General features: G+C 29.1%; 2 protein-coding genes and 1 long non-coding RNA gene across 5 annotated transcripts; 1 reads left to right on the top strand and 2 right to left on the bottom strand.

Moving 5' to 3' along the window:
• The first annotated feature begins 1,367 nt into the window (after positions 1-1,367).
• On the top strand, positions 1,368-12,823 carry LOC111312322 (fluoride export protein 1-like). 3 transcript variants are annotated; one of them, XM_089765121.1, is made up of 7 exons: positions 1,368-1,743; positions 9,316-9,682; positions 9,790-9,864; positions 10,064-10,162; positions 10,755-10,947; positions 11,059-11,483; positions 11,736-11,875. In XM_089765121.1, exons 2-7 carry the CDS (start codon positions 9,323-9,325, stop codon positions 11,853-11,855), a joined length of 1,272 nt encoding a protein of 423 aa, XP_089621247.1. In that variant the 5' UTR covers positions 1,368-1,743; positions 9,316-9,322; the 3' UTR covers positions 11,856-11,875. The 3 variants fall into 3 exon arrangements, with proteins under 3 accessions (XP_089621247.1, XP_089621241.1, XP_089621244.1); XM_089765115.1 differs by having other exon boundaries at positions 1,377-1,743; positions 11,852-12,823; XM_089765118.1 differs by having other exon boundaries at positions 1,378-1,743; positions 11,104-11,483; positions 11,852-12,823.
• Positions 4,194-4,576, bottom strand: LOC149520541 (uncharacterized). Its single transcript, XR_016344233.1, has 3 exons — positions 4,483-4,576; positions 4,303-4,378; positions 4,194-4,216 (listed from the first exon to the last, which is right to left on the bottom strand). It is a non-coding gene; the product is annotated as an uncharacterized LOC149520541 (long non-coding RNA).
• LOC149520540 (uncharacterized) lies at positions 4,727-6,632 on the bottom strand. Its single transcript, XM_089746244.1, has 6 exons — positions 6,425-6,632; positions 6,046-6,158; positions 5,927-5,955; positions 5,780-5,796; positions 5,321-5,568; positions 4,727-4,846 (listed from the first exon to the last, which is right to left on the bottom strand). Exons 1-6 carry the CDS (start codon positions 6,630-6,632, stop codon positions 4,727-4,729), a joined length of 735 nt encoding a protein of 244 aa, XP_089602370.1.
• Positions 12,824-27,085: the final 14,262 nt, after the last annotated feature.

Raw genomic sequence — 27,085 nt, 5'->3', positions numbered from 1 at the left:
ATGAAATTGTGACATTTGACATAACTCAGTTTTTTTATAATGTTTTTGCTTTGCAATCTTATTGGCTATCTCTATCATATTTTTAATATCGTGTCACTTAGACTATTATGTAAGCATGAATCATATGTCGTGTAAGTTTTATTAAATATTTATGGATTTATAGTATTTATAAATTTAATTAATTGTGAATATGTATGTTTTGTATATTATACTATTTAAAATTTGAGTCTATTCTATTTCATTATTTATTAACTTAATCATTCATGAATTTATAATATCAATAAATCCAATTAACTATAAATGAATATACTTTGACTATTTATGAATTTAAGTATTCATGAATTTCTGATATTTATAAACTCAATTAATTATGAATAAATTATATTATTCATTTCATTTAAATCTTGAATCTAACTTTATGTTTATAACTTATTAATTATGAATCAAATCCAAATTGAATGAATTTAATTATTTTTGAATTTAATCATTTAATCATTTATGATATTTATGAATCAAATTAATTGTAAATGAATGTATTAAATATTTAATATAATTTAAATTTAATATATTTATTAAATAATATAAATCCACATGACCATTGCATTAATTTTATTTATTACAAACAGAGCATGAAAAGAATCTGCGATTGACTAGCTTGGAATGAAATATAATATAATGCATATTTTATTTTTGAACACAAATTCTACAAACAAAAATTTATAACAAAGATTTTTAAATGCAATCTAACCTTATTAATATATATTTTTTTCTTCTTTGTATTACATTTTGACAAATATGAAAGATTGAATATGTATAACAATCTATCTTACAAATGCAAACTTAGATATCAAATTATTAAAAAATTAATTTTCTTTTGACAAAAAACTTTTATTTATTTATTTATTAAAAAAGTAGTATTTATATTAAAATTTTTTGTTGAAATACATGACTTTTTTAACTATAATATTTATTTGAACATAATTTTATAATATAAATTTATAAATTAGAAATAATATTTTTATGTTTGTTTAATTTTAATCAAAATTGTTTAGACACTATTATTAAAAAATAGTATAAAAAATTCATAGCAACATAGGAGACGTGACATTAATTTTTTTATTATTTATGCATGAAACTAGTTTGTTATGCAGGGATTTGTTAATATTATTCTGATTTTACTTGTTTTCTTTTTCTTTAAAGGTAGAATGCATACACTCCATATGCATCACCCACGCATCAGTTTCATTGTACGAACTTATTCTATCTTTGAACCTTAAACAGTAAAAAGTACAGAGACAAGTCAAACTCCAACGCATCAAAGCCAAGTGGCTAACTCCCCGACGCCACCTCTGACTCTCTCTTTATATCTGCTCATATAAAGTCTTAACTCCCCAACGCCACCTCCAACTCTCTCTTTATGTCTTCTCATATAAAGTCTATGTTTCTCCATTGTTTTAAAACTAAATCACGTCGGCTTTTATTTTCTGTATCATTCCTCCAAAGCCGTGACCTTCATTAACATCCTTCTTCATTTCAGTTTAAACTCTTAACCCCCAAAACCTTCCTACCATCGAAACATCCAAATCTCATCATCCCATCAGAACCACCTTGTTTTCTGCTGAAGCTTTGACTCCATTCTCAGAAATTATTTTTTTAAGGTTATTGTTCGTGACGCGTTTCTTTGGCTTTGAATCCTCTCTTGCTCGTTTCCCGCGGCATTCAAACTTCAACTACGAATATTCGGTACGCCACTTCTCTCCTCTATAACTATTATTTAATTATTAAGGGTTATATTAGTATGAAATTATTTACAGTATGCCTATTATTTTAGTGCAAAAATGGAAAAGTTTGGCCTTTTTAAGATTTTTGTTCCAAAAGATTTAATAATATTTTAGGAATTTCAGCTGGAATCCCATTGGATTAAACCTGGCTTTATTATAGACTTTTTTTATGATGTAACTTTTCATCTTTTTTGGTCTCTTATGTTAGTGGAGTACACATCTTTAAAACTATTGAAAGGACGTTGATTTATGGTTTTATTAAAAACTGAGATTGTTCCCAATTAAATTTATAAAGTTTCCTGTTGAATAGAATATAATTACTCTTTTATCCAAAGTGGGATCCACTTCCACTTGAATGGAATGGCAGATTATCTGAGAAAAATGGTGGGTTCATAGCTATTTTTGTCGTATTTGATTTTTTTTTTATCATGCTCTCTCCCTCAATCTACCATAACCACTGCAATTATTGGAAACTTCGCTTTTTCTTTGGTTTTCTTTTTTATGGTTGCTTACCCCCTTCAATTGATAAGAATTATCACAATATAAATTGAAGGATGGGAAAAATAGTTATTCCAAGGGTTTCTGCTATGTTTTTAATGTCTGAAAACTATATAAGCATTAAGCAATTACTAGTATTGCAGCTTCATTAAATCCGGGTGAGCAATGCAGTGGAAATGTGTTTCTTTGTTGCTTGTTGGAATGGTACAATTGAATACATAAATACCCTTGTAATTCCACATGGGATTGGTCCTTGCAACTTCTTGTTCCAACAAATTCACTAAACTTGCATATGCCAGTTTCAGCATCAGGTCTTCTTCATGTGACAGAATTATGCCTTTCCTAAATATTGTCGTGTTCTCAGTTCTGTTTGGATGGCTCTGCTTCAGTGCTGAGGTCAGGAATTTAAATAGTGGTTGCGATCACGTTTTTGGTCGCGTAGCATTTATTATGTTTTCGGATATAATGGAGATAATTACGGTCACTACGGTCATCACGGTCGTGAAATTTTTTTTTTGCATAATTTATTATAAAATGTAATAATTATAATTATAATTATAATTATAAAAACTCTTATTCAATGATTTTAAAAATAGTTTATGACACTCTATGTTTTTTATTTTCTAAAAAAATTATTCACAATTTTATTTAGATTATAAAAAGCATTCATATTTGGTTTATCGATAAAATTTTTCTTGGCCAAGTTCATATTCAATATTAATTCTAAACAAATCAAATATTAACAAAACATAATATGTTAAATACCAAGCATTTAATTTAATAAAATTACAAACTTAAAAATATAATAAATTCAAATTTCATCAACTACAATTATTGATACATATTTCAAATTTACCACATGGTAGAATGACGAGGATGATCAGATTCTCTATCTTCACTTTGAGAGCCAAGTTGACTCCATCTCTATCCCTGAGACATTTGTTCTTGATACATTTGAGGTGGAGGATATATTTGAGGATGATACATTTGTGGTGGAGGGTATATTTGTGGTAACCGATACATTTGAGGTGGAGGATATATTTGAGGAGGTGGAGGATACATTTGAGGTGGATAATAACCATATGGAGGTGGATAACCATGATGAGATTGAAAATTATGTTGTTCTGATGGATAGTAATGTCTTTGAGTACTAGCAGATGATTCACTATACTCAAAGTTACTAGAATTTGGTCTCTAACCTGAAGATGAAGAACCTCTAGAAATTTCATAGTAGTGCTTCTTTGCTTTTCCTTTTGATCGAGTTGTACGTGCACTTTGACCCTCACTAGATTCAGCAAATGCATTTCCTCCATATTCTGTCATATTAATAAAAAGTCCACTAGTAGCAGCAAGCCTAAATTCTCTTCCAAGTGGGCTGTAAGGTCGATTTGCATCCATATTATCACCAAAATTCGTACCATCACCATCACCATCACCATCACCATCATCATGTCCATCACCATCTCTATCACCATCATTATCACTCTAACTTGGTGTTGGACTTGAACTTGAATGAGACAAATTCCTTTCTTGAAATTGACGTGATCGTTCAACATTCATTTCATTATCAGAATTATCTGCAGGCAACCAATCAGAGTTTTGACCATCTAATAGAGGATTTTCTTTCTCTTGCAGCCATTCTGTTAATGGATCATCATCTTCAAAAATATGATCAAGGCTAATAGGATTAAAACTATTATTTATTTCATCAATGCTCATTTTTTTCTGATGTCTCATCCTCAACTTCATGTTATAATAGGTATATACAAGTTTCTGGAGTCTTTCAAACTTCAATATGTTTCTTACTTTGGTGTGAATATAGCTAAATGTGCTCCAATTACGTTCACAATTTGATGCAGATGTTGTTTGACTAAGCACTTTGATTGCTAGTTTTTGTAATTCAAGAACACAAGTGCCATATATCATCCACCACTCAGCTGTATAAAATTATTTAAATTAAATTTCAATGGGCTATACAATTAAATAATATAAATAAATTATAATTATTAAACTTACTATTTACCTGGATTCATTTGCTTCCAAGCTCTTTGTGCTTGTGGACTACCAAATGTTTCATGCTTGTCTCGAAATAATAACAACTACATCGATTGAAAATACAATAACAAATGAATAAATAAAAAATAATTTAATTTTTAATACATAAAACAAATGTTAAAGTTATAAAATAGTATTAAATACTAACCTGATTAATCATTCTGATTTGAGTATCTATCGAAGGTTCTAATCTTTCAATAACTGCTTTTATACCTTCTAATGTTTCCTTAAATACATTTGCAAAATGTTCCACTCCAAATTGAAATTATGGATTTAGATAGTAACCTAAACATAATTTATAACAATATTATATTAAAATAATAAAAAAAAATATATAAGCAATTTAAGTATAAAAATAAACATATTTTTTAAATACCATCTATATTCTTGGTTTACTTACCAGCTGAATGCAAGTCAAAGTGCATGAAACTCCATCTATTGTCAATAATCTTTTCATATTCAGCAGAATAACGACAAGTTTGTTGAATTGCTTGTTTAGCTCTATCCACAGCCTCATAAATAAAGCACATTGTGGTTTTTCATCACCATCCACAAGGCGCAACACTTTTACCAAAGGCTCATAAACTTTTATTATATCACCTGCTTTTTTCCAAAAATCTTTTTCCAAAATGATTTTTTTGACTTCATAAGCAGGTCCTGATTTTTGTTGTCCCTATTTTGAATCTTTAAATTCTTATATATTCATCAATAAATTTTTAGAGTAATATATTTTAAATTAATATTTTAAAACAATAATATCATAAAAAGATGCTAGATTTAAATAATTGTACTAATTACTAAGTACTAACCTTTGAATTGAACATCTCTCTCAAACTTTGCTTTTGCCTCATTATTTCTTCTAATTGTATGAAATGAGTGGCAAATCGGGTAAGAGCAGGATGAAGTATTTGCTTCCTTTGTGTATATTTCTTCATCAAATTAACAGTCCAAATGTGATTGTATATAAAACAAGTCATTTTCTTTACATCATCCAAAACCTTTGCCACATCTTTTTTCCTCCCAATATCTTCAAGGCACAAGTCCAAACAATGAGCTGAACATGCTATCCAATGCAAATATTTTCTCTTCTCCATTAACCTTTTTCTTGCGGCCTTAAGTGCTATCTCGTTATCAGTGACTATTTGAACAATGTATTTTTCTCCAATTTCTTCCACAACTTCATCTAATAATCTGTAGTAAAAGTTTGTATCTCTACTACGGACATTTGAGACATCTACAGATTTTTAAAAAATAGTCCCTTTACTACAGTAAACAAGAAAATTAATGATATGCATTTGATTCAAACTATTGGTCCAACCATCACACATCAAAGTGACACCCAATTCATTCCAATAAGCTTTTAATCCATTAATCCATTCATGAACTTGTTGATACTCAGACTGTAAATACACATCTGAGACCTCATAAGGTGTTGGAAGTCTTACATGTTGGCCAATTTTTGCTGCCACATAAATCAAATTATGCAACCATGAGGAATTTGCTAATTAAAAAGGAAGTCGATCATATATCAAAAATTTTGATACTGATTCACCCATTTTTCTTTTTAATGTCTTTAGAAATGAATCACTTACTTTTGGTTGTCATGAACTTTTACTTCTAACTAATTCAGGAACAGCTCCCCTTAATGAAAATTCAGACTCATTTGGAGTTGATTTCCTTGTTTTTTCTTCAAAATATTCAGCAATTGAACCATGAGAGCTTCGTCCTTCTTCATATATGTTACTCCAACCACTAGTTCTTTGTCTGAATTCTTGTCTTTTGTGCCACTCACGTTGTGATTGGATACTATCTCACACGGCTTGTCTAGTAGCAATGTCTTCATCAATAAATCCTTCATAATCATCTTCCCCTCTTAACTATGATAAAAATTCATTTTTTCTTCTTTTGTTGTCAGCTTTTTTTTATTTGCTTTCTTGAAGGAGTTTCATCATACTTTCTCTTACTATACCTATTAATAATATAGTTAAAAAAAAAAGAGAAAATTAGTTGCACATGCTTATGTAATTTTATAATTTTTATTAAGAAATTAACAATAATATTTTCAAAGAAATTAAAAAAACATAACATACCAGTAACGTTGGGGCATGGTGCAACATTACTAGTTTTATGAGCAGTGTGTTCTTTGAAATGTGTTATTCCTCCTTTTACAACTTTACCACAAAGTTTACATGAAACATTTCCTCTTGTATTTGGCATAGGTGTTCCAAAATGCCAACCTATATCATCACTTGGTGCACTCGCTACTCCCTTACTCGAAAACTCTTCACGTGGTGGCATACTTACTATTTTGTATAAAAACAAAATAAACTTATATTTAAAAATATTAATATTACTTATTACATCATTAAAAATTGATTTTACGCTAAATTTTTTAATTTTTAGTTTTTAATCTTAAGAATATTATTAAATAACTTAATCTTTTTGATGCACTAATTGATATTAATTTTTTTATTACAAATAACTTCAAATAATTATATAATAAATACAATCTTCAATAATTACACAAAAATAATAAGAATTAATCTAATATAAAAAGAATTGACAACAATATAAATATCAAAACAACAAAAAAAATTATTAAATTTCATATACAAAATTATAAATTAATATCTAACACAATCAAAATATAATATTTAATTTTAATTAATTTTTGTCTAACTTATATAAAAAATTTATCAATAATTTTCATCTACAATCTCTATGTATATCATATTAAATTATTAATCTCTTTTTTTTTTTTAATTATAAATCTTCAATCCCTCTAATTAGATTTTATCTAAAAAAAATTTCAAAAATTAAAAGTTTTCAAACTTATATTTTAATAAAATTTTCAAACCTATATTTTTTATTTTTTAGTTTTTAATCTTAATAAGAGTAATAGATCATAAAATGCTAAATTTGTTAAGTACCTTAATTTTTTTTGATACACTAATTGATATAAAAAATTTTTTATCACAAACAACTTTTAATAATTATATAATAAACACAATCTTCAATAATTACACAAAAATAACAAGAATTAATATAATATCAAAAGAATTGACAATAATATAAATATCAAAACAACAAAAAAAATTAAAATTCATATACAAAATTATAAATTAATATATAACACAATCAAAATATAATATTTAATTTTAATTATTTTTCATCTAACTTATACAAAAAAATTTATCAAAATTTTTCATTTAAAATGTCTATATATTATATTAATTATAAATTTTCAAAACCACTAATTAAATTTTATCTAAAAAATTTTCAAAAATTAATTATAAAATTAAATAAAAAAAATTCAATCACACCCTCCAAACACCCTACCACACCCAATCCCTCCCCACCCCCATCAATCCCTCTCCACCTTTCCCCCCAACATCCCACCACACCCAATCCCTCCCCACCTTCCGCCAACGCCCCACCACACCCAATCCTCCCCACCCCATCCAATCTCTCCACTAGCTTAATATATCAAATTTGTTTAATTTTTTCTAGCAAACGGAGACCATTATAGAAACGTTACCTTTTTCTGTTCATCTTCTTCTTCGTCTTGCGTCTTGCTTTCTTGGCTTTCCAGAAATTTTTTCTTATTTTTTTTTCATCTTTCATTTTCTCTCACATCCATTTATCACTATCACTTGCTGACTTGCCTAGTATCTACAAATATCTCGTTCGTCTTTCAAACTCTCACAAGACACAACAGATCATTTTACAGAAATTTTACAAAAAAAAAAGGTAATTTAACTTTCTTTTCTTACCTTGTTTGATCTTGAATGTTGATTGAAAACTTGAGGTTGATTTGAATTTGAATACCGAAAATGCCGATTGAATGGTTGAAAGTTGAAACTTGAAATAATTGATCTGTTTTCTAGCTCGTTTTAAAATTTCTTTTGATGATAAAGCTTTGAGATTATGAGCTTTATTTTTTGATTTGACTTTTACTTTTACTTTTACTTTTGCAAGTTTGTTGTTTTGTTTTGCAGGCTTAAAATTTTGTTTTTTTGTTAGAACTATTAAATCCGTGAGTAGAAAAACGGAATAGCGACAATAACGGTTCGTTATTGCCGCTATTGCCCGTTACGCCGTTATTTTGCGGCCGTTACTCTCCATTTTTGTTGTGAATGAATTTCTCAACCGTTTTTTATCTATTAACGATGGCGGAGGGCAGCGCTATCACAATTTTGCGGCCGCTATTCCGCTATCGAACTGTTATTTGAATCCCTGGCTGAGGCTATTACAGCTACATCATCTCATACTTCCTTCTTTTTCTTTTTAGAAACATTTTGATGGTTGAGATTGGTAATTGGGAATCTGAATTTGGGACGGCATTTTAGAGATAACATGTAGCTATCATTTGGTTATGGCCTTTAACATGTATCGTTTGTAATTGTTAATTTTAAAAAGAATACCATGCATTACTGAAACATGTTTCAGTTGCTTATCCATAGGAAGCGGACTATTTTGGTGTGGAAAATCTTGAAATAAGATCAGTGTTAGATGATGCTTATGATTTTAAGTGCAAGGAAATCATTCGAATGATTTTATCTTGAAAAATAAAATTCTCCATATTCAAATAGTTGAAGTAGTTAATAAGCAGTCTGAGTAGGTCCCATTGCACCCCTTTCAAGTTACCATTTGATGATTTTATTTTTCTTATCTCTCATACACATATGTTTAAATGCTGAGAAATGCAGTTGTCTATATGGTTTTTTTCTTTCAGATTACTTTTTGCTGTGAGAATTTGTATAAGAGGAATCACTTGTTATTATATGTATGGACTTTAGTTTAACAAAGTACGTGACAATTTTTTACTGATGCTGCAAGTATAGTTAACCCAATCATCAGCATAATCAAGAATTGTCTACTACTGCTTCATGTTTTCTTGGTTTATGAATAATCAGCACAAAATTTGTGTTGCTTCTTTTGATGCTTTATCAATAGGAATGAAATCTGATATTTCTGACAGGAGGGTTATGGATCATGGTACTAATGATAACTCTGAACCTACACGAACTGGATCATTTAGTAGAGCAAGTAGCCCTGGCTGTTCATTGAGGAAGCTTTCTCTTAGTACATCAAGTGTTGTGTCCTTTGATGATGACATTCATAGCGAGACTGTTTCGGAGGCTGGAGATGTTGGTGATCGGGCTCTCCACAGCAATAGGCAGAGTGTGAGTAGTAATGTCCTCTTGTCTGTAGATCAAGCAATGGAAAGTGGGGCAGTTATTCATCCGGCAGAATTAAATGCAATCTCTCTCGTGTCACCCTTGCCAGAGGATGTTACATCTCCCCTTCCAGTTGATCCACTGAAGTGCACCAGGGACAAAAAACAAGTGAGCTTTTAGTTAATTGTTTCTGCTTGTGTGATTGTTAATGATAGTATGTATATCAAACTTCAAATAATGCAAGTAAATTATGTGCTTCATGCTCCCTTATGCAGGAAAAACAAGGACTACCTCTGTCATTGGAGTATATATTGTGTCTTATCCATTTGGCTGTTTTTGGAATTCTTGGGGTAATATAATCGACCTTTCTATTCTTGAGTTAACTAGATTAGTGACAGGAAATTATTAAGTTGGACAGAATTGACGTTTTAGTCTTTTGTTCAGCCTTCAAAGAGCCACTTTGGTCATTCCTTGATTCCTATTTTGAGATACAAAACATAAGGAAGAATATGTTTTATTGGCAAACTTTGACTTTTGATAGTCTTGCAGGTTTTAACTAGATATTTGCTGGAAAGACTTTTTGGACCTAGTGTTTCAGGTGTGACCAGCGACCATACGGTTGTATACCCAAACCTTCCTTCTAATATGGTATCCCTTTCTTTCCCTTTCTCTCTCTCTGGCACACACGCACTGTTTTTAATGAGTGACAGTTCACGGGTATAGGGTGCACACACGCACTGGCACCGCCGTGCGTGCAAAAATACATTTATTAGTGAGCGCTCATACACATTTGTAAAGGCTTGGGCTCTATTGGAACGCCTCAAGATTTTGGCTTGGTTTGTCTAATGCTAATTGAGCAGTTTGTGCCATTTAATGTTGGCAATGATATATTGATGATTTGTTAGACCAGGCGCTACTCTTATGAATGCTGCTATGAGGCGCGTGGGCTGGACATGCTGCTCATAGCACTTAATCTCAATCTGTAGATTCTGGGTACTTAATTAACCAAGGAGGAGTTATCTAAAATGAATTAAAGGTAAACCAAGGCAGTTACGGTGGTGGACAACTGTTTCCAGGCTTAGGTTAGAAAATATATTTTTGGGATAGATTGGATTCCTGGGGTTTGGTTTTTGCACCCCCACATAGATCTTCATTTTCTTTGGATTTCTCTCTGTTTCACCTCCTATGAATATCTTCCAAGTTCTTTTGCTCTTGCAAACTTAATTACATATTCTTACAGGTTGGTTCTTTCTTGATGGGGTGGTGGGGTGTTGTTTTCAAAGCAGACATATCTCAGGTATATGATATTTTGGCAATTGGATTGACTACTGGGTATTTGGGAAGCCTCACGACTTTCAGTGGTTGGAATCAGAAAATGCTTGATCTCAGTGTAAATGGCCACTGGGTGCAAGCTGTACTTGGGTTTCTCACAGGTAATGCTTATGAATGGCAAGTCTTTTTTTTGTTTGCCCATTCAAAACTGAAAAAAGAAAAAGGTCTTGTCTTGGCTTAAACCATCCAAAAAAATTAAACTTTGTCGGCAGGCCTGTTTCTTGTAGCTTATTCCATCATTTTTGGGATTGAGACAGCCAAGGGTTTCAGGTGGATTCTCAGAAGGCTGAATACTAACACAAAAAGGGAAGTCCCTAGCACTTATTGTAATTGGAGGCTCAACAGTTGCAGACATCATTTGGCAGCAATGGTGGTATTATTGTTAGTTCTAGGTAGTTTATTGAGTGTGAGCGGAGCACTGCTCAAGAAGGAATTTGGCAGTGGTTGCAGTGAAGCTCAGCTGTGGCTGGCTTGCTTAGTTGCACCTCTAGGAGTGTGGATCAGGTGGTTCTTAGCTCGAATTAATGGACGTGGGTTGGGAAAGTCTGGGATTCTGAGATGGCTTCCATTTGGGACTCTGATTGCCAATGTTTCTGCAGCTTGTATAATGGCAGGACTCTCTGTAGCGGAAAAGTCGGTAAGGGTTCATTGAATGGTTTCTGTCCGTACTTTTTGATTCCCAATTGCAAGCCTCACTCTTTTGCATCTGCATGCATGCACATTGGCATAGTCTTCCATATAACGGCATATGGATTGCTCTTTCATTATCTGAATCATGAAATATTCTTATGCTGGCTCAAAGCATATCCTCATTTGCCAAATAGTTATGCAGCTATGCTTTCAGCCTGACTAATTGACTATAGTTTCTTTCTTCTTCTTTCTTTTTCAGGAAAATCTGAGCATGAAATATAGTAATTGTTTTATTGAGAGTAATTATTCTATGAGCACGAAATATAGTAATTGTTACTCCATAAATTTTGATAAGGTCAGATTGGTGTGGTGCAGGTAAATACTAGGAACTTCAACCCTGTTGCAACTGGGATAGAGTTAGGATTTCTGGGTTGTCTGAGTACAGTTTCTACTTTCATTTCTGAGTTCAATGCAATGAGAGAAAGCAAGCACCCTTGGAGAGCTTATGTTTATGCCTTAATTACCACAGGGGTTTCATTTGGATTGGGGATTCTGATATATGACATACCTGTTTGGACAAAAGGATTTGCCTAGAATTTTGAGGGCTGCTATCATTGCCTCTTATCACTTTCGCTTGATTACACTTGCATCCTTGAAGTCAAAGTCGATGCGAAGAGTAATTCAGTTTGTTCATACAAATGAACACCTGCCACAAGAAGTCCCGATCGTACACTAGTATTCTGATGTATACCTTGCCTAATACTAATACTAATTGCTGCCTGATACAGCCATTCCGGTAATGCTAAACAATGTTTGCTGATGCCTGATATCAAGCATCAACATAGGTGACAAGGCACAACATTTGCTTCAATGTTTGAAAGCTTGTCCAACAGGTTTTTTTGAGGTTCAGGATAGCTTTTTGCTACTCCGTTTTGTTCATTAATTTTGTTTCTTTTTCGGTCTAGCTGTTTTAATAACTAAAGGGATAAATATTTAAAAAAAGATTTTTGTAAACAATATATTATTTCTTCTCAAATTTGGTGAGAATAACGTAAAAATTTAACTAAAAGTGTTTGCGAACATCCGTTAAGTAAATCCTAAGAGATGGTACAACAATTATTCTAGACACAGAATGAAACTTTAACAGAGAACACTCGATGCTGACACATTTCCTTGATAGTACTGCGAGTATTTCTCTGCAAGGCCCTGGGAAGATTTACTGGGGGATTTTATTGAGCTTGCGGTAGCAATATTGACTGTACATTTTGGTTTTGAATTTGGGTGGATTTGCTTCATTATTTCTTGTATTAAGAAATATTATTGGATGGTTTCACTTGGTTTTCTGGATTTTCTCCATCGCTGTCATACTTCTAGACGTCGGGAGCTACTTTTGGATGGTTAACTTATAATTCTTTTTCATGGCAGCTTTACTATTTTCATGTCTTTGGGTTTTGGATGTCAGGTGATATGCGTTAATATTTGTAGTTTTGGTGATCAGTTTGGAGTTGCGTATTTGCAATTTAGCCTTTGGTCTTTGCTTTTGCTAGTTTTATCCTAGCTTTTTAGCCTATTGCCTTCTTATTAATAATTTCTTTTGATTTAACAATATATTAGTTTTTGACACATGCATAACACACTTTATTTTTTACCTCTTAAAGTTTATTTTAATAAATAATTTTTATCTTAGTCTACTCCCAACTCCCAAGCCAAGTCCCATCTAAAAAAATTCATAAAGACTGATTCACTCTATTATATTATATTAGAGATTTCAAAGTTTTAAAATGTTTTCATTACTTTATCTATTAGTTTTGAATTTAGCAAAATAATCATTTTTTTTATCAATTTTATCCCAATTAATTTCTTTAATCTTTATAATTATAAGAAAATTAAATATAATATAATCCCTTTTTCTTTTTCTCTCAAAATATTTTTGTAATTTTACTCTAGATTATATAAAATATTCATGCCCATATATACCTGTTATACAAACAAGAAAAAAATAAATAATTATTTTAATTATGAATTATATTATATGGTGATGGATTCAAAATTTTTTGAAAGTGTTTATTTATAATATATATAAAAACACTATCAATGAATTTATCAATTTTATTAACGAAAAAAATATCTAAAAAAATTTTAACGATGTCTAGATAAATTATTTTTTCAAATTTTCTTATTTTTTAATTTTTTGATATCAACACATTAGATTTACCCTGATTCAAAAGATCTAACTTTATGTAAAAAAAACTTATTTTATTGTACTAAAAATAACTTATAATAGCTCAACCATTTAATTTAACAATCAATGCATGATTTTTCTTCAAAAGAATTAAATTTAAATTCATTTTTTAAATAAAAAATAATAACGTATAATAAATACTTTAAAATTAATGATGAGATACATATTTGAATGTAAAATCAATAGTGACAATGAGATAAATTGAAGTAAAAAGAAAAAATAATTATTAAAGATATTAAATTAAAAATTGTATATAATAAAAAGTTAAATTATTTAATATTTATAAAATTAATAAATAATTAAAATTTTTATTTATTATATTAAATGAATAAAATTATTTTATAGTTTTTAAATAAAAAATTCTAAATGAAAAAAATTAAAAATAAAAAGTTATCTTTTCAGGACATATTTATCTTTATAATATAAATTAAATGAAAAGTGCTAGTGTCACAGTCTGTAGAAAGGACCAGACGTAGACGTTATCGTCGAGATAGTGAACGATTCTAAGGAAAGAGGGACCAAGTCAAATTGTAAGGGAGAACAAGCCCAAAGGTTTAACATAGGTTCTAGGGGCAAGACCATGACCTAGAATGGGTGTGCAGGCACTAAAATGAGCTCAATGAGCTCAGGCCGGGGATCAGGTTTAATAGCTTTTAGAGACTCAAGTGCGGGTCCAAAAAGAGGCCTCAACCAGGTATTACTGAAGTAGGAGTCCCACTTGATTCAAACTCTTTTCTAATAAAAGTCTATGTAAATTAGAACTTTCAATGTAATCCTATTGTAATCTCCTGTATACATTAGACTCTTTATGAGCCTTAGGATATAATCAATATCAGTCATTGATGCAATAAGGCTTCACTTATAAATAGGGTGTACCCCTACCTTTATTGTACACATCATAACTTGAAATAGTACAAGTTTACTCTTACCTGTTTCTATTGTTTCTCTTGAGCTTTCTATCAAACACTTAATGTGCAACTTTGTCTAGTAGCAATTTGGGCGACTGGCCCCTGGAGTACTAAGTGTCTATGCACCGATTTGGTTGAAGGCTAATCTGAAACGTTAAATAAGCCCATTCTTGAGTTCTGATGTTGCACGGGTTCTGGAGCTTGAATTTCAATGAGTGACAAGTGATATTAGAGCATGTTTGGAGCTAGTTCAGAGAATGCAATGAAAATTGGTCTAGAAGAAATGATCAGTGCTTGATGCTATTAGAACCAGAGTTAGCCTCGAGAGATATTCGAATGTGTTGGTACGGGCATTCAATCATATTGTACGGGCATCTTAGGTTGTTTATGTGCTCATGTGCCGGTGATATGGCCCTTGGTGCATAAGGTACGAGCGTGTAAGAGTGCTAAATAGGTATTTAACTGATTGTTGCTGTGGTGCTGTGAGAGTATTGGGTGTGCATTACAGGTATATAGATTGGTGCCTGACTGAAAGTACAGGGCGAGCTAAGCCATTGTACAAATTGGTGCCTAACAATGTATGTGCTAGTATGTTATGTCAATAGACAGGTGTGCTAGTATGCTAGGACCGAGATTGGATCATTAAATGCATAGAAGGTTGAGGAAATCCCTTTTTGTTTTGTGCGTTCATGATTGACAGTGTATTTTAGGGCTGTGGCATGGCTAAGGAAAACCAAACAGAAAGCTAGGCTAAAGGCCTTGATGAGTGCCCACCTATAGACAAGGCGAGGAAAGCTAGATTGAGAAACATGATGATGTCCCCAAACACCCAACTATAGAAGTATGAGGTGACCATTAAACATTATTTTAATTATCACTTTTTAGTATGGGTTAAAAATTTATAGCTTATAGATTATATATTTATAATATGTTTAATGATGATGTATTGCTTATAATTAATTTTATAGAAAATTTAAACCTTATTACAAATTAAATTACAAAATCAATATTATCATAATTTAAATTATTTTTTGAAATCCTAATTAGCTCCATTCCATTAAAAATTTTTTTGCATGAGAAAAAAAAAGATAAATAAAAAAATAATTAAAAATATTTTCTCGAATGTCTTGTCAATATCATATATAGCAAAAAAAAAAAACGGCCATACCAAAAAAAAAGTGAAAGAACTTTGTTACTTATTTTATTTAATAAATTTTTCATTTGGCTTTTTTTCATTTAATTAATTGTATACTTGAGTACTTTGCAGAAACCATACTAGAGTAAATATTGGTGGAAAGATCCCTTCCTGTCTGGTAAGAGATTGCCTCTTTCTACTAAAGTTATGCAGTATATATCTGAAATATATAGCCAAGAAAATAAGTTATATTGGGTGAGGATGGAAATAGAGAATGACAAAGAAAATTTTCAATCTAATATATGATTTATTTTAGATTTTTTATTTCTTTTTCTTTCCTTTCTATCAAAGAAAGTGTAAATGGAAAGGTGAAAAGAAACGAAAGAAAATTGGATTAAATCTTTATAAATATGCATACATATATATATATATTGTGTGTGTGTGCAAAGGAAAATGTGAATTTTGAAACTAGTAAAAAGGTGGGTTTTGAGGCCAAAACTAATGGTTAATTTGAGAATGAGGCCATATCTTATGGAAGAGACACTAAAAAAATGCTAGTTTTAAAGGCACATACATTTTTTGATGGTTTGTTGCACCGTTTGAGGTTTTTTATTTTAATCTATCTTTTGTAGCTGAAAAAAGCCGCCAAAGGTAACAAATATTTTTACGACATAGTGGGTCTTGAAAAGTAAAGAGCTCACCCAAATTCTCTATTTCCTAGTTTACAAGAAAAAAAAAATCATCACTCTCTCCTTTCTAAAGTGATTGTTCTTCATCATTTTGCTCACTCATTTCTCAAATTAATTTTATCAATTTTTGAATCAAAATTAAAACCTCTATCTCAAATCACCTAGATTTAATCCTATGTTATTTTGCCTAATTTTTGAAACCAAACCCTAATTTTTCCTTTCCATTCCCACCATCAATCAATTTCTCAGTTTAATTTATGTTTTTCCTCTAATTAGAGTTCTTAGAATATTCTTCTTATTTCACAATTATGAGATTCTTGTAATCTCTACAACTTAAAAACATGACAGCTTCTTAAATAAAAAAAAAAACGAAAGGTATTATCTCTCATCTCTCATTTTCATCTTTTTTTCCATTTGTTGCATCATTTCTCAAACTATTTTTTGTTTTATTGACATTGCTTTCAGTTTGTCACTAATGAAGTCTTCATTGCGGAACCCAACGAGGTTTTAACCAAGGAACTGGTTGAGCTATTGCTCAAGTCGAGTCTCTTCACTTCAAACTCTTAAGAGGTCTTGCCATTTAGAGGTACATACTCAATATCGATTTGCATTTACAGATTTAAAGCTTGTTAATGCTAAATTTATTATTCATGTCAATGTGTAATTTATTAAATGAATTTAAATAATTATGGTTTGTTATTAGTTTGTCATATAAGGTCATCTACAAAGTAGATTGGCATTTCACTTTCAATTTTTGTGTTGGAAGGTGACAAAAGTAATTAGATATTTTTATGTTTTATCTTCAATGACATTTACATGCTTGGTTTAATTTTCAAATTCAGTCAATCTACTTTAAGGAAAAAATGTATTCAAAAAAACATTTTAGTGTTCATTCTTTTTTCATTTAACCAATATGTTGCCTAAGCACCTTTATTATTAGTTTAATTGAAATTGCATTTAATTATCTCACAACCCCCCATTAAGAATATTTATATTGCAAAATTTAGAAGTGGTTAAACATTTGAAAGAAATAATTTAATTTTTGGAATTAGATTTCTCAATGTATAGAGTTACAATTCTTAATGAATATGACTGCTTTAGTTTTTATCTTATGAGTATGGCTAAATCTAATTTCATAATGGTAATGAAACTCTGATGCCTTAAGTAGGTTTTTTATTGCTAAAAATTGTGTATTGGAATGGGTGAGTGGCTAATTTCTATGTATTATTGATTTAGTGGTTTGCATCATATAAAACTCTTTGCCTAGTACATTTGATTAATGTATGATAAAGATTTTTTAATGTATGTTGTTTATTAAGATTTTAAAAGTCCAACATTATTCTATAATTTATAGAAATAAATATGTCCATTTCATTATGCTCACATAATCTTAGTTATAAGATTACGTTTAAGTGGGATAGATTGTTCTATGGTTTCTCTATTAAGGATTACTTTTAAATCTTTTGTTGTCTATCTCTTTCTCTCTGGTTAATTTTCATTCACCATTTCTTGATAAAAAAAAATTTTGCATCGTAGTATAAACTAACTATTCCATCCATATTTTCTTTGAGAAGATCACAGGGTTACTTTGATGTCAGGGAGTATAATAAAATACTTTACTCTTTTAGTCTTTCTCTTACAGTAAGTCTTGACCCAACTTTTGAAAAAAGCAAGTTACTCAAGAGACTCTTACCTAATATTGGATTACTTCACTAAGGTACTACCCATTTTATTTTATATTTATCTTATAACTCTTCAATTTTATATCTATTTAAGGTGAAATTATGGCTTAGTTGAATTGTTCTTACATAAGTTTCATTTTGCTTAAATAATCTTCTCTCTTTAAAGACAATTGATATATTTGTCATCTTTGTTTTTTATTTGGCACAAGTTTTTAGGAGCTTCGGCCTAAAAATAGAGGTTGAAGTTTCAGTTGATTAATCTAAATTATACAGTCTTTATCTTGAATGATTAGAGAAGAGCTAACTACATACATCAAAAGAAAGTAACATATTTTAGAATCATACATAATAGGCCTTTACTTTTGCCTTTTCTTGTTTCCTAACCAAAATGACAATAAATAATTTGCAATGTATCAAAAGAAGCTTTAGTTCTCTATAAATGTTTCTATATATATATCTTCAAAGTTGTCATGTCTTTGAAAAATGTGATATATCTATTCAAGATTCTTGTTTCTAGTTTCGTTGTTTATCGTATCAATTCTACCATTTTTAAAGTCACCATAGGTTTGTGAGGTAGTAAGTTGCTTCCCAAGTTGGTTGCTTTTTCCACAAGTTCAACTTTATCTAGTCAATTTAATTTCTTTTAGTGGTGTAGTTCAACATGTTAGTCTTATACTCATTTTTTCTTATGATATATTGATTTCATTATATTAAATCAAATTATTTTGAACTTAAATTTTTATATTTCTTTTACTAAAACTAAATATAGTTTTGTATTAACTATTTAGGTCTCTATCAAGATCTATTGAGTTGATAGTAGGTACCTTTTTCAAATAGTCAATTTTATCCTGCTTGATATTTGTATGTTTTATGTAGTAGCTAATCGTTGTTCACAATAGCTTGATATTTTTTGTACATATAATAGATGATTTTAAGGTAAATTATGAGATATGTTGTTAGAGGAAGACTGACAAAGATAAAATCAAACATAAAAAACACTTTCTTTTTTAACTCTATGTTTTTACTAAGAACCTCCTATTTAAGTTGGCAAACTCTTTATGTACATTGTACTACTATTATGTTTGATGGATATACTATACATGTGATGCTGATTCTAAGTAGAACTCAAAATTGGAAATGAGAAAATTGGATTGACAATTTCAAGTGTCTAGCTACAATTTTATTATCCTTAGATTGTCTAATTTTGCAAACTTTTAGAATTAAGGATACAAATGTATAAAAGTATGTCTTCAAAACTTATTCCTTTAAATGATGTTTACCACCAGCCTTTTGCAATTTTGTTCTTCTAGTTAAAGAACTATTCATGTAGCAAGCATGCAATTAACTTTTGAGCAATAAAGTTCTTTGAACCATTTTAATGTTTAGTTTGAAGGAAAGAAAGGAGAAAGGAAAGAAGTAGAGGATTTTTAAGCAACTCTTGGGGTAAAAGATTACAAACTTTCTTGCAAGAAAAGGACTTTAATAGGTTGATTACAACTTTAGACTTTTTTTTTTTCATGGAAAAGTAAGATCTATGTCTTCACACAAAAGAGAATTTAATGCTTCAAAAAGTAGTTTAGTTTTTGCAGATTTTGATTTAAGAGCTTGCATGTTTCTTTGCTGGTAGTATCTTTGTCTTTCATTTCTATTAATGAAACAATTAACTGTAAATGCGTAGTCCAACATATTTTTTGAATGTACTTAGTTTTTCTCTCTTTGTATTTAAGCATTCCTAATAAGCAACATATCTTTTTGTGTGTTTTTTTTTTTTTCTTTATGTTTTAAATATAAAGTAGTTTTATACATATTTTAGTGACTCTATCCTCTTGATTATTTACAAAAGTGTTTCTTGGATTAAAGTTATTATCTTGATTTTTTTTAAATATGGAAATTATTTTTAAAAAATAAAGTAAGACTTTTAAGGGCAGCTTTAACTGCCAATATAACTCACTCAATATATATATATATATATAAATTTAAATAAAATGTGACTTTTATCAACATTTTAAAATGCCTTTAAAAGTTTTTTACTCATAATGGCAATTTAAAGTGTCGAAAAAAGTTATGCTAGCAAATACTTGTGTAACTCCAGCACCGATAGTTTGATTGTCGAAAAGTTTTCACCAACACTCACTTAGCTCGCAATCAACTAACAGTCAAAAACCTATCGACAATAGTAATATTGTCACTTTTTTTATCTTTTAGGTAAAAATGACTTTTCTTGTAATGCTTCAATGATTTGCTTTATCTGAAATAAGTAACTAATAGTACTTTGATTCAATGTGTATCAAATAAAACTCAAAATTTAATTTAATTAATTCATGTTATAATCATTAAAATGTGACGTTTAGAGTGACAAACGATTTACCTTTTCATAATTTATAAACTAATATTAGAAATTAATGATATATTTGGTATATAAAATTATAATAGTATAAGATGATATTATGAATAGAATTAGATTAAATAATATCATTTTATTTTATATTTAACGTGTGTAAGGATTAGAATAAGATAATTTATTTATTAGTCAAAATTATCCTCCTTCAAAAGTTAAATAATTTAATTATTAATAAAAATTTTAAGTGTTTAATAGGAATTGAAAGTTCCATATCATGGATTAAAAATAATTTTTTTCACTTTGGGATGATTGAATCATCTTATACTAAAAGGATGATTGAATCATCTTATACTAAAAGGATGATTAATCCTACTTGTAATCCTATACATTTCTTTATATAAAAATCAAACAGAATATAGGATGATTATCATCTTATCCTATCCATTATCTTATGCACCAAACATTATCTAAGGTCATATTTTGTGCATAAGATGATAGATATGATAGGATGATAATCATCTTATGTTATGTTTGGTTTGTATCTGAAAAAAGAATAAGATTCTAAAGAGGATTAATCATTTTCTTGATATAGGATGGTTCAATTCTTCAAAATGAAAAGGATTATTTTTAATCATGTGATTGAATTTACATGTCCTAATAGATCATTAAAAATTATATTAATAATTTAAATTGTATAAACTTTAAGGAAGGATAATTTTGATCAATAAATAAATTATTCTATCTTAATAATTGTACACATCAAATATAAGATAGGATGACATTATTTAATTTAATATTATTTATAATATCATTTTATCCTATCTTATCATAATTTTATGTGTCAATTACATCCTAATAACTATCTAGATTCAAGGTGCTCTCATTTTTTTTAAATTTATTCTAACCATAAAAATTCGTATTATAAACATCCTATTTTGTTCGGAGATTTTTTTTTTGAAATTTATTGGGCTTCGAATTTTGGGCCTAAAAGATTAAAAGCCCAAAAATGTGTTGATTTGGATTTTAATTTTGGTTTTAATTCTGATTTTTAATTTGGATTGTGATTTTAATTTTAATTTTTGGTTTAATCTTATTTTGGTATAAAAAGTCAAAGTCAATGTCAATAAAAAAGGAGTCGAAAAAGAAAAAAATGTTTAAATTTTTTTGTGCAAAACCTTTGGATTCGGTTCGATCTTAGGTTTTGATTTTAGATTCAACCTCAGATTTCAAATTTATTGGTGGATCAATTATGGAAATTTTGGCCCTTAATTTAAGCAAAAGGAAAAATTACATAGAATTGAATCTTGAAAAATTTTCCTAGATTTGGTGGGATTTCATAACTTCTAAACCGAGAGGGACTAAATCCTTATTTAAGGACCTTTGATCTAGGAATCAAAAGGATAAGAAACAATCGATGGTAGAGCAATAAGCAGATTGATAAGCAAATTGAAGGAATTCGAGCATTTAAGATTTTTTTGATTTTTTGGTTCTTGAATTATGAGTTTTTATGAAAATTCGATTATGGGTTTTTGCTAGTTTTTTAGGTTTTCTAGTTTGGTTTTTGGAGTAGCAATTCAATTCTGGGACAATTTTAGAATTTTGGGTTTTTTGGATTCCTGGAATTTGGTTTAAGTATTGGGTTTGGGTTTTGTTATTGGTTTATGGAAATTTGGTTTAGATTCTTGGAAGCTTGATTTCTGAAATTTCTAGGAATTTGTGTTTTGATTTTTGATTTTGGATTCAATTTTGGATTTTGAAAACTTTTGGAGTTTTAGGCTTTTTTTTTGGAGTTTTTGGTTTGAATTTCTGGAATTTGGTTTAAATTTATAGGTTTAGCTTGAGTTTTTTGATGGAATTTAAGATTTTCGGTGAAGTTCATAGCAGCTAAAAGGATTTTGTGATGAATGGAATCTAGGTTCTTAGGTTGTTTCTAGGATGTTTGAATTCTTAGGTGCCGTTTAAATTTTTCGAATTCAGATTCTAGAATTGGTGGCCAGCCGTTTGAGTTTCACGATGATTAGTTTAGAGAGAAAGCATAGCAATTTAGTCCAGAGAAAGGAGTCAGGCATTTATGAGAAAAATCAAGTATTTTTTGCCTTTTATATTAAGCCAAAATGGTGTTGTTTGGAGAAGGCTCTAACCCATGGCCTAACTTGAAGACTTGCGTGTTGACCTACGGCTAAACTCGGCTCGATCGCAGATTTTTGTTTTTTCTTTATTTTTTAATTTTTTTTAATTTTATTTTTTATTATCTAATTTTTTTTCTTTTTATTTTTCTTGTTTTTTTATTATTTATCATTTTAATTGTATGATTGAATTAAAGTAATAAGGAAAATAAAAGGGAAAAAATTGGTAAGATTTTATAGTTTATTTGCATGGTATTTATTTTTGCATGAATTTAATTTAATTACATGTTTTTGCATGAATAGTAAATATATTTGCGTTATATGATTTATATAATATATTTGCATGATTATTTATTGTATGATTGCATGATTACATAATATTTTTTATAGAATTTTTGTATGACTATATTTTGTAAATAAATAAAATATTAGAATTGATTTATTTATATGATAAAAATCATCTTTTGCTTGAGACTTAAGTAAGATAGCATATAATTAATTTGGTATCACTTTTGGGCTAAAAAGAGTGCTAATATCTTCTTTACGCGTAATTAATTTTTGAAATTTAATTTTATTGATGTAGATCAACACCTATTTTTTTAGGGACTTTTAGTTTACACTTTAAAAAGGATATAATCACATAAGTAACCGATTACAACTAAATAAAAAAATTAATGATAACTTTATAATTTTTATATCTAATGAGTAGATTTTTATATTTAAATGTCACACATATGTCTATAATAATCTTGCAAGTTGCAAGTAGTCATATATATGTGTATATATATAATTAATTAACCACATCTAGTTAATGCGTTTTACAAGCAATTTATATCTAATGAAATTCCCATTTAGTATCTATACTCAATAATTAATTTTAAGTTGAGAATGAGGGCAGGGTTTCTTCATAGGAAATATATATATATATATATATATTATGCAACTCAAATTTAATGAGTTTTCACATGTAAAAGAAATTTTAATTTTTGAAGAATATATAACAAGAACATACTTAATATTATAGAAAATTTTAATATATTAATCATTATTTTTTTTAAGTATGATTTTTACTATTTATGAGTGAATTTTACACATACATGAATGAAAATTATGAATGTATTAAATGGAGTCAGAGTACCCGTAGTAGATAGACTGATTCGCAAAAAAATTTATTAATGCTCGAAACTTCAGACACGTTAATTATGAGAATTTATAGTGTACGTGAGCAAGTTTCTTTGAAAGAGCAGCTAGACTTTCAAATTAAGTGTGTACGTGTTTGGTTTAAGTTTTTAGAAAGCTTCTCTACTTAAAAAGCTGAAACCGAGTGTTTCCTATCGTTTGAAAACTGAGAACGATTTAAGAGATTTTGGATCATATTTCAAAAGAAAAAAGAAAAAGGCTTTTGGATCACCAAAAGTTGAAGCTAAACTTTGTAACTTCACTTGAAAGAGGTTTAACAACTTCAACATTAGACTTTATATATACACATAACGGTGTATAATGTATTAATTTGGTTGAATGCACCACTTTGAATAGCAGAAAAATCATGTGGAATCTTACAATTTCTTTTGGTTGAACTAAGGCTTGGCTTAAATGGTTCATCTATCTTTTTTATGAGGTAAATTCTTAAGAAGTTGAGGTTTAATCTTCAACATTTATAAATTTCTCTTTTCTAATTCTTCTTAGGCTTTGATCTCCCTTGTACAAAATTAAAAAAAAAAAAAAAAGTCACATGTTTGTACATATAATAACTTTTTGCCTGAAAAACCACTTGAATTAATAAATTTAAATTATAAATGTTTACTTACACTAGACTTGTTAAATTGATATTTATTAAAATATATATAATTAAGAGGCAACTTGGTAATTTGAGGAATTTTTCTTTGGTTTTTTGGTCATTTTTAATCATCCTGGGAAAAACCCTGAAATTCATTAGGATGATCATTATATTTAGATTTAGATTAGATGCTATCACTTTTCTTGTTTAGTTTTATGAATAAACTAGAAGGATTCAAAAATGTAAAATATATGGATTGTATTTTTTGGCAATCTTTAATTTTTTTAGTACAAAAATGTTGAAGCTTTAGGAAAAAAAAAAAAAAAACTGTAAATATTAAAATCTAAATTTTAAATTTGTTACATATCATATGATTATATAAATCAATTAAATTAAATTTTGAATTAAATGCAGGGGTCATGATCTTCCAAAAAAATTTTTACTCCATTTTAAATCAATAATTAAGCCTACCAAAACTAACATACATCTTTTCTCTCATTAAATTCATTGCTTGGTTTCCTTTTAGTTATTGTCAGACTTCGTCTTTGCTCTTTGGAAGTACATAAAAAAAGTTTTATAATTGAAGTTGCTAATTTCTCCTGGCATGCCTTGATTAGTTAAGTTAATGGTGTTCTAGCAAGTAGCCACCAAGAATCCTTACATATAAGCACATGATTTTTTCCTTCTGTTTTTATAGTACAAAACCTAAAATAAAGTTGAAAAATGTTAAAAGTTTTATTGTTGTAGTTGAACATGGATGATCTCTATAAACTAGGGAATAAAGAAACCAGAGAAGAGTTAACAAAAAAAAAGTAACGCTGGCCTTGGCCTGAGCCAATTTAGATCTATCCATTAGCTGAAATTAAAATCTCAAATTAGAATGTGTCATTTGTTTAAACTTGAACATCACGCAATTCCAAATTGAATGATCAGATATAGTCTTCTTCGTTGGAAATGTAAGAATTAACTTTTCCATAGTCATTCGTTAATCAGACTCTATAAAGCATTTATAATTAGTACATTCTTTTTTCTTGAATTTGATCAACGAAAAAAAAGTAGTATAGTATCTAATCATATTTCTATCTATTACGATTTCATCCATGGTTGAAAATTCATATAATAGCCTCATTTTACTGGGATTTTCCATTTCACGATATGTTTACACATGACGCAAGTGCTGTAAAGTTTGGAAATACAAAAATGGTCCCCTCGGCAGGAAGGTTATGTGAAATTTTAATGTGGATGCTGCAGTGCATCAGATTCAGGACCATCATATGAACAGCTTACATTGGGGTTGGTTTTGGGTTCAGGACGGACGGGCCATGGCCCCCTAAATTTTTCTAAATTTTTTACTTGGTTTCGTATTTTCTCCTTTCCTTATCTTCATGTTCTATATGGTCTGTTGCTTTCAATTATACGGCCTGGTCCTCCTTGAATTAAAACTCTGGCTCTGTCCCTGAGGCTGAGCGACCACGAAGGCGAAAGTAGCGGTCTTAGGAGGAACAAGAAGACGAAGGATGTGGTGGGTGTATGGCAATGGCAGTCTTGGAATCGGAGATTTGGGTTATTCTGGCAGTTTGGTTTGATAAAAGTTAAGGAGCTGTTTGTTCACTTGAAGCTCGATTGCTCCAGAGTTTAATAGGCAATGGTCCTAATTCACCGTCCAGTTCTTGCTACACTAGCTTGTGGATTAATTCCACACCTTTTGGGATTTGATTATATTTGTCATCAAGCATTGCTAGTCATAGGGGCATGCGTTTGTAAATTCCTAACAGTTTACATTCTTGATATCCCAAAACCAATCTTTTCAAAACAGAGTTAGCCACAGAGAAACTAATGACCGATTTTTCTTGAATCAAATCGTCCAGTTGTACAAGGACTGCTATCAGCCCACCATGTAGCAGCCGACATATATTGCTGAAAGATCATTAAGGTAATAAATTTGGGAGTACACAAAAGCATCGCTGGTTTACAGAGGTTTAAAGTTCTCAGTTTCACAGGCAATCTATTGACATCAACTACTTAGAAATTTCTCACACAAACTACGAGGACTCGAGACATAACTGTGTATACAACACAGTTGTTAATTTTATTTTGATATGATAGATATGCTCTAAATATATCAAAATATAATATATTTAAAAATAATTTTTTATATCAAATTTGATATTGAATAATATCTATTGTTTTCTTTAATTTGATATTTTTCGATGAATTTTAATAAAATAATATATTCGATCAATATGCAAATATAAAATATATTTTATATTTTTTTTACTTATTTTTTATTATTTAATTATTTTTATCCTGATAAAAATAAAATTAATTAATAAAATAACCTTAAAATTTAAATTTTTTATTTTTTTTTAATTTTTTATTTTTTCAAACCAAAATTTATAACTTTTATTTTTTCAAACCTAAGTTTATAAATATTTCAATTTTTTTTCAAGAAAGCAATTATACTCTTTTTATAAAATTTAACAATTATAAAACTTAGATTAATTTTTTTCATCTATTTGTTTTTATCTTAATATTTATATAAAAAAAAACTTATTTAAATATTTTTTGATCAGATTAAATATTTAAAAATATTATGAAAAATTTATAATATTATTTCTTATGCTTTTAAACTTATTTATTTGATTTTTTAATATATTATATATTTATTTTGTAAATTATTGATACTATTATAATATAAAAGTTCATGAA

Source organism: Durio zibethinus, chromosome 1 (assembly GCF_047325235.1).
Source record: "Durio zibethinus cultivar Kanyao isolate XHJ-2024 chromosome 1, ASM4732523v1, whole genome shotgun sequence".
Taxonomy (NCBI): Eukaryota; Viridiplantae; Streptophyta; class Magnoliopsida; order Malvales; family Malvaceae; genus Durio; species Durio zibethinus.
Note: the sequence above shows the minus strand (reverse complement) of the source record. Positions and strands in the feature narration are given on the sequence as shown.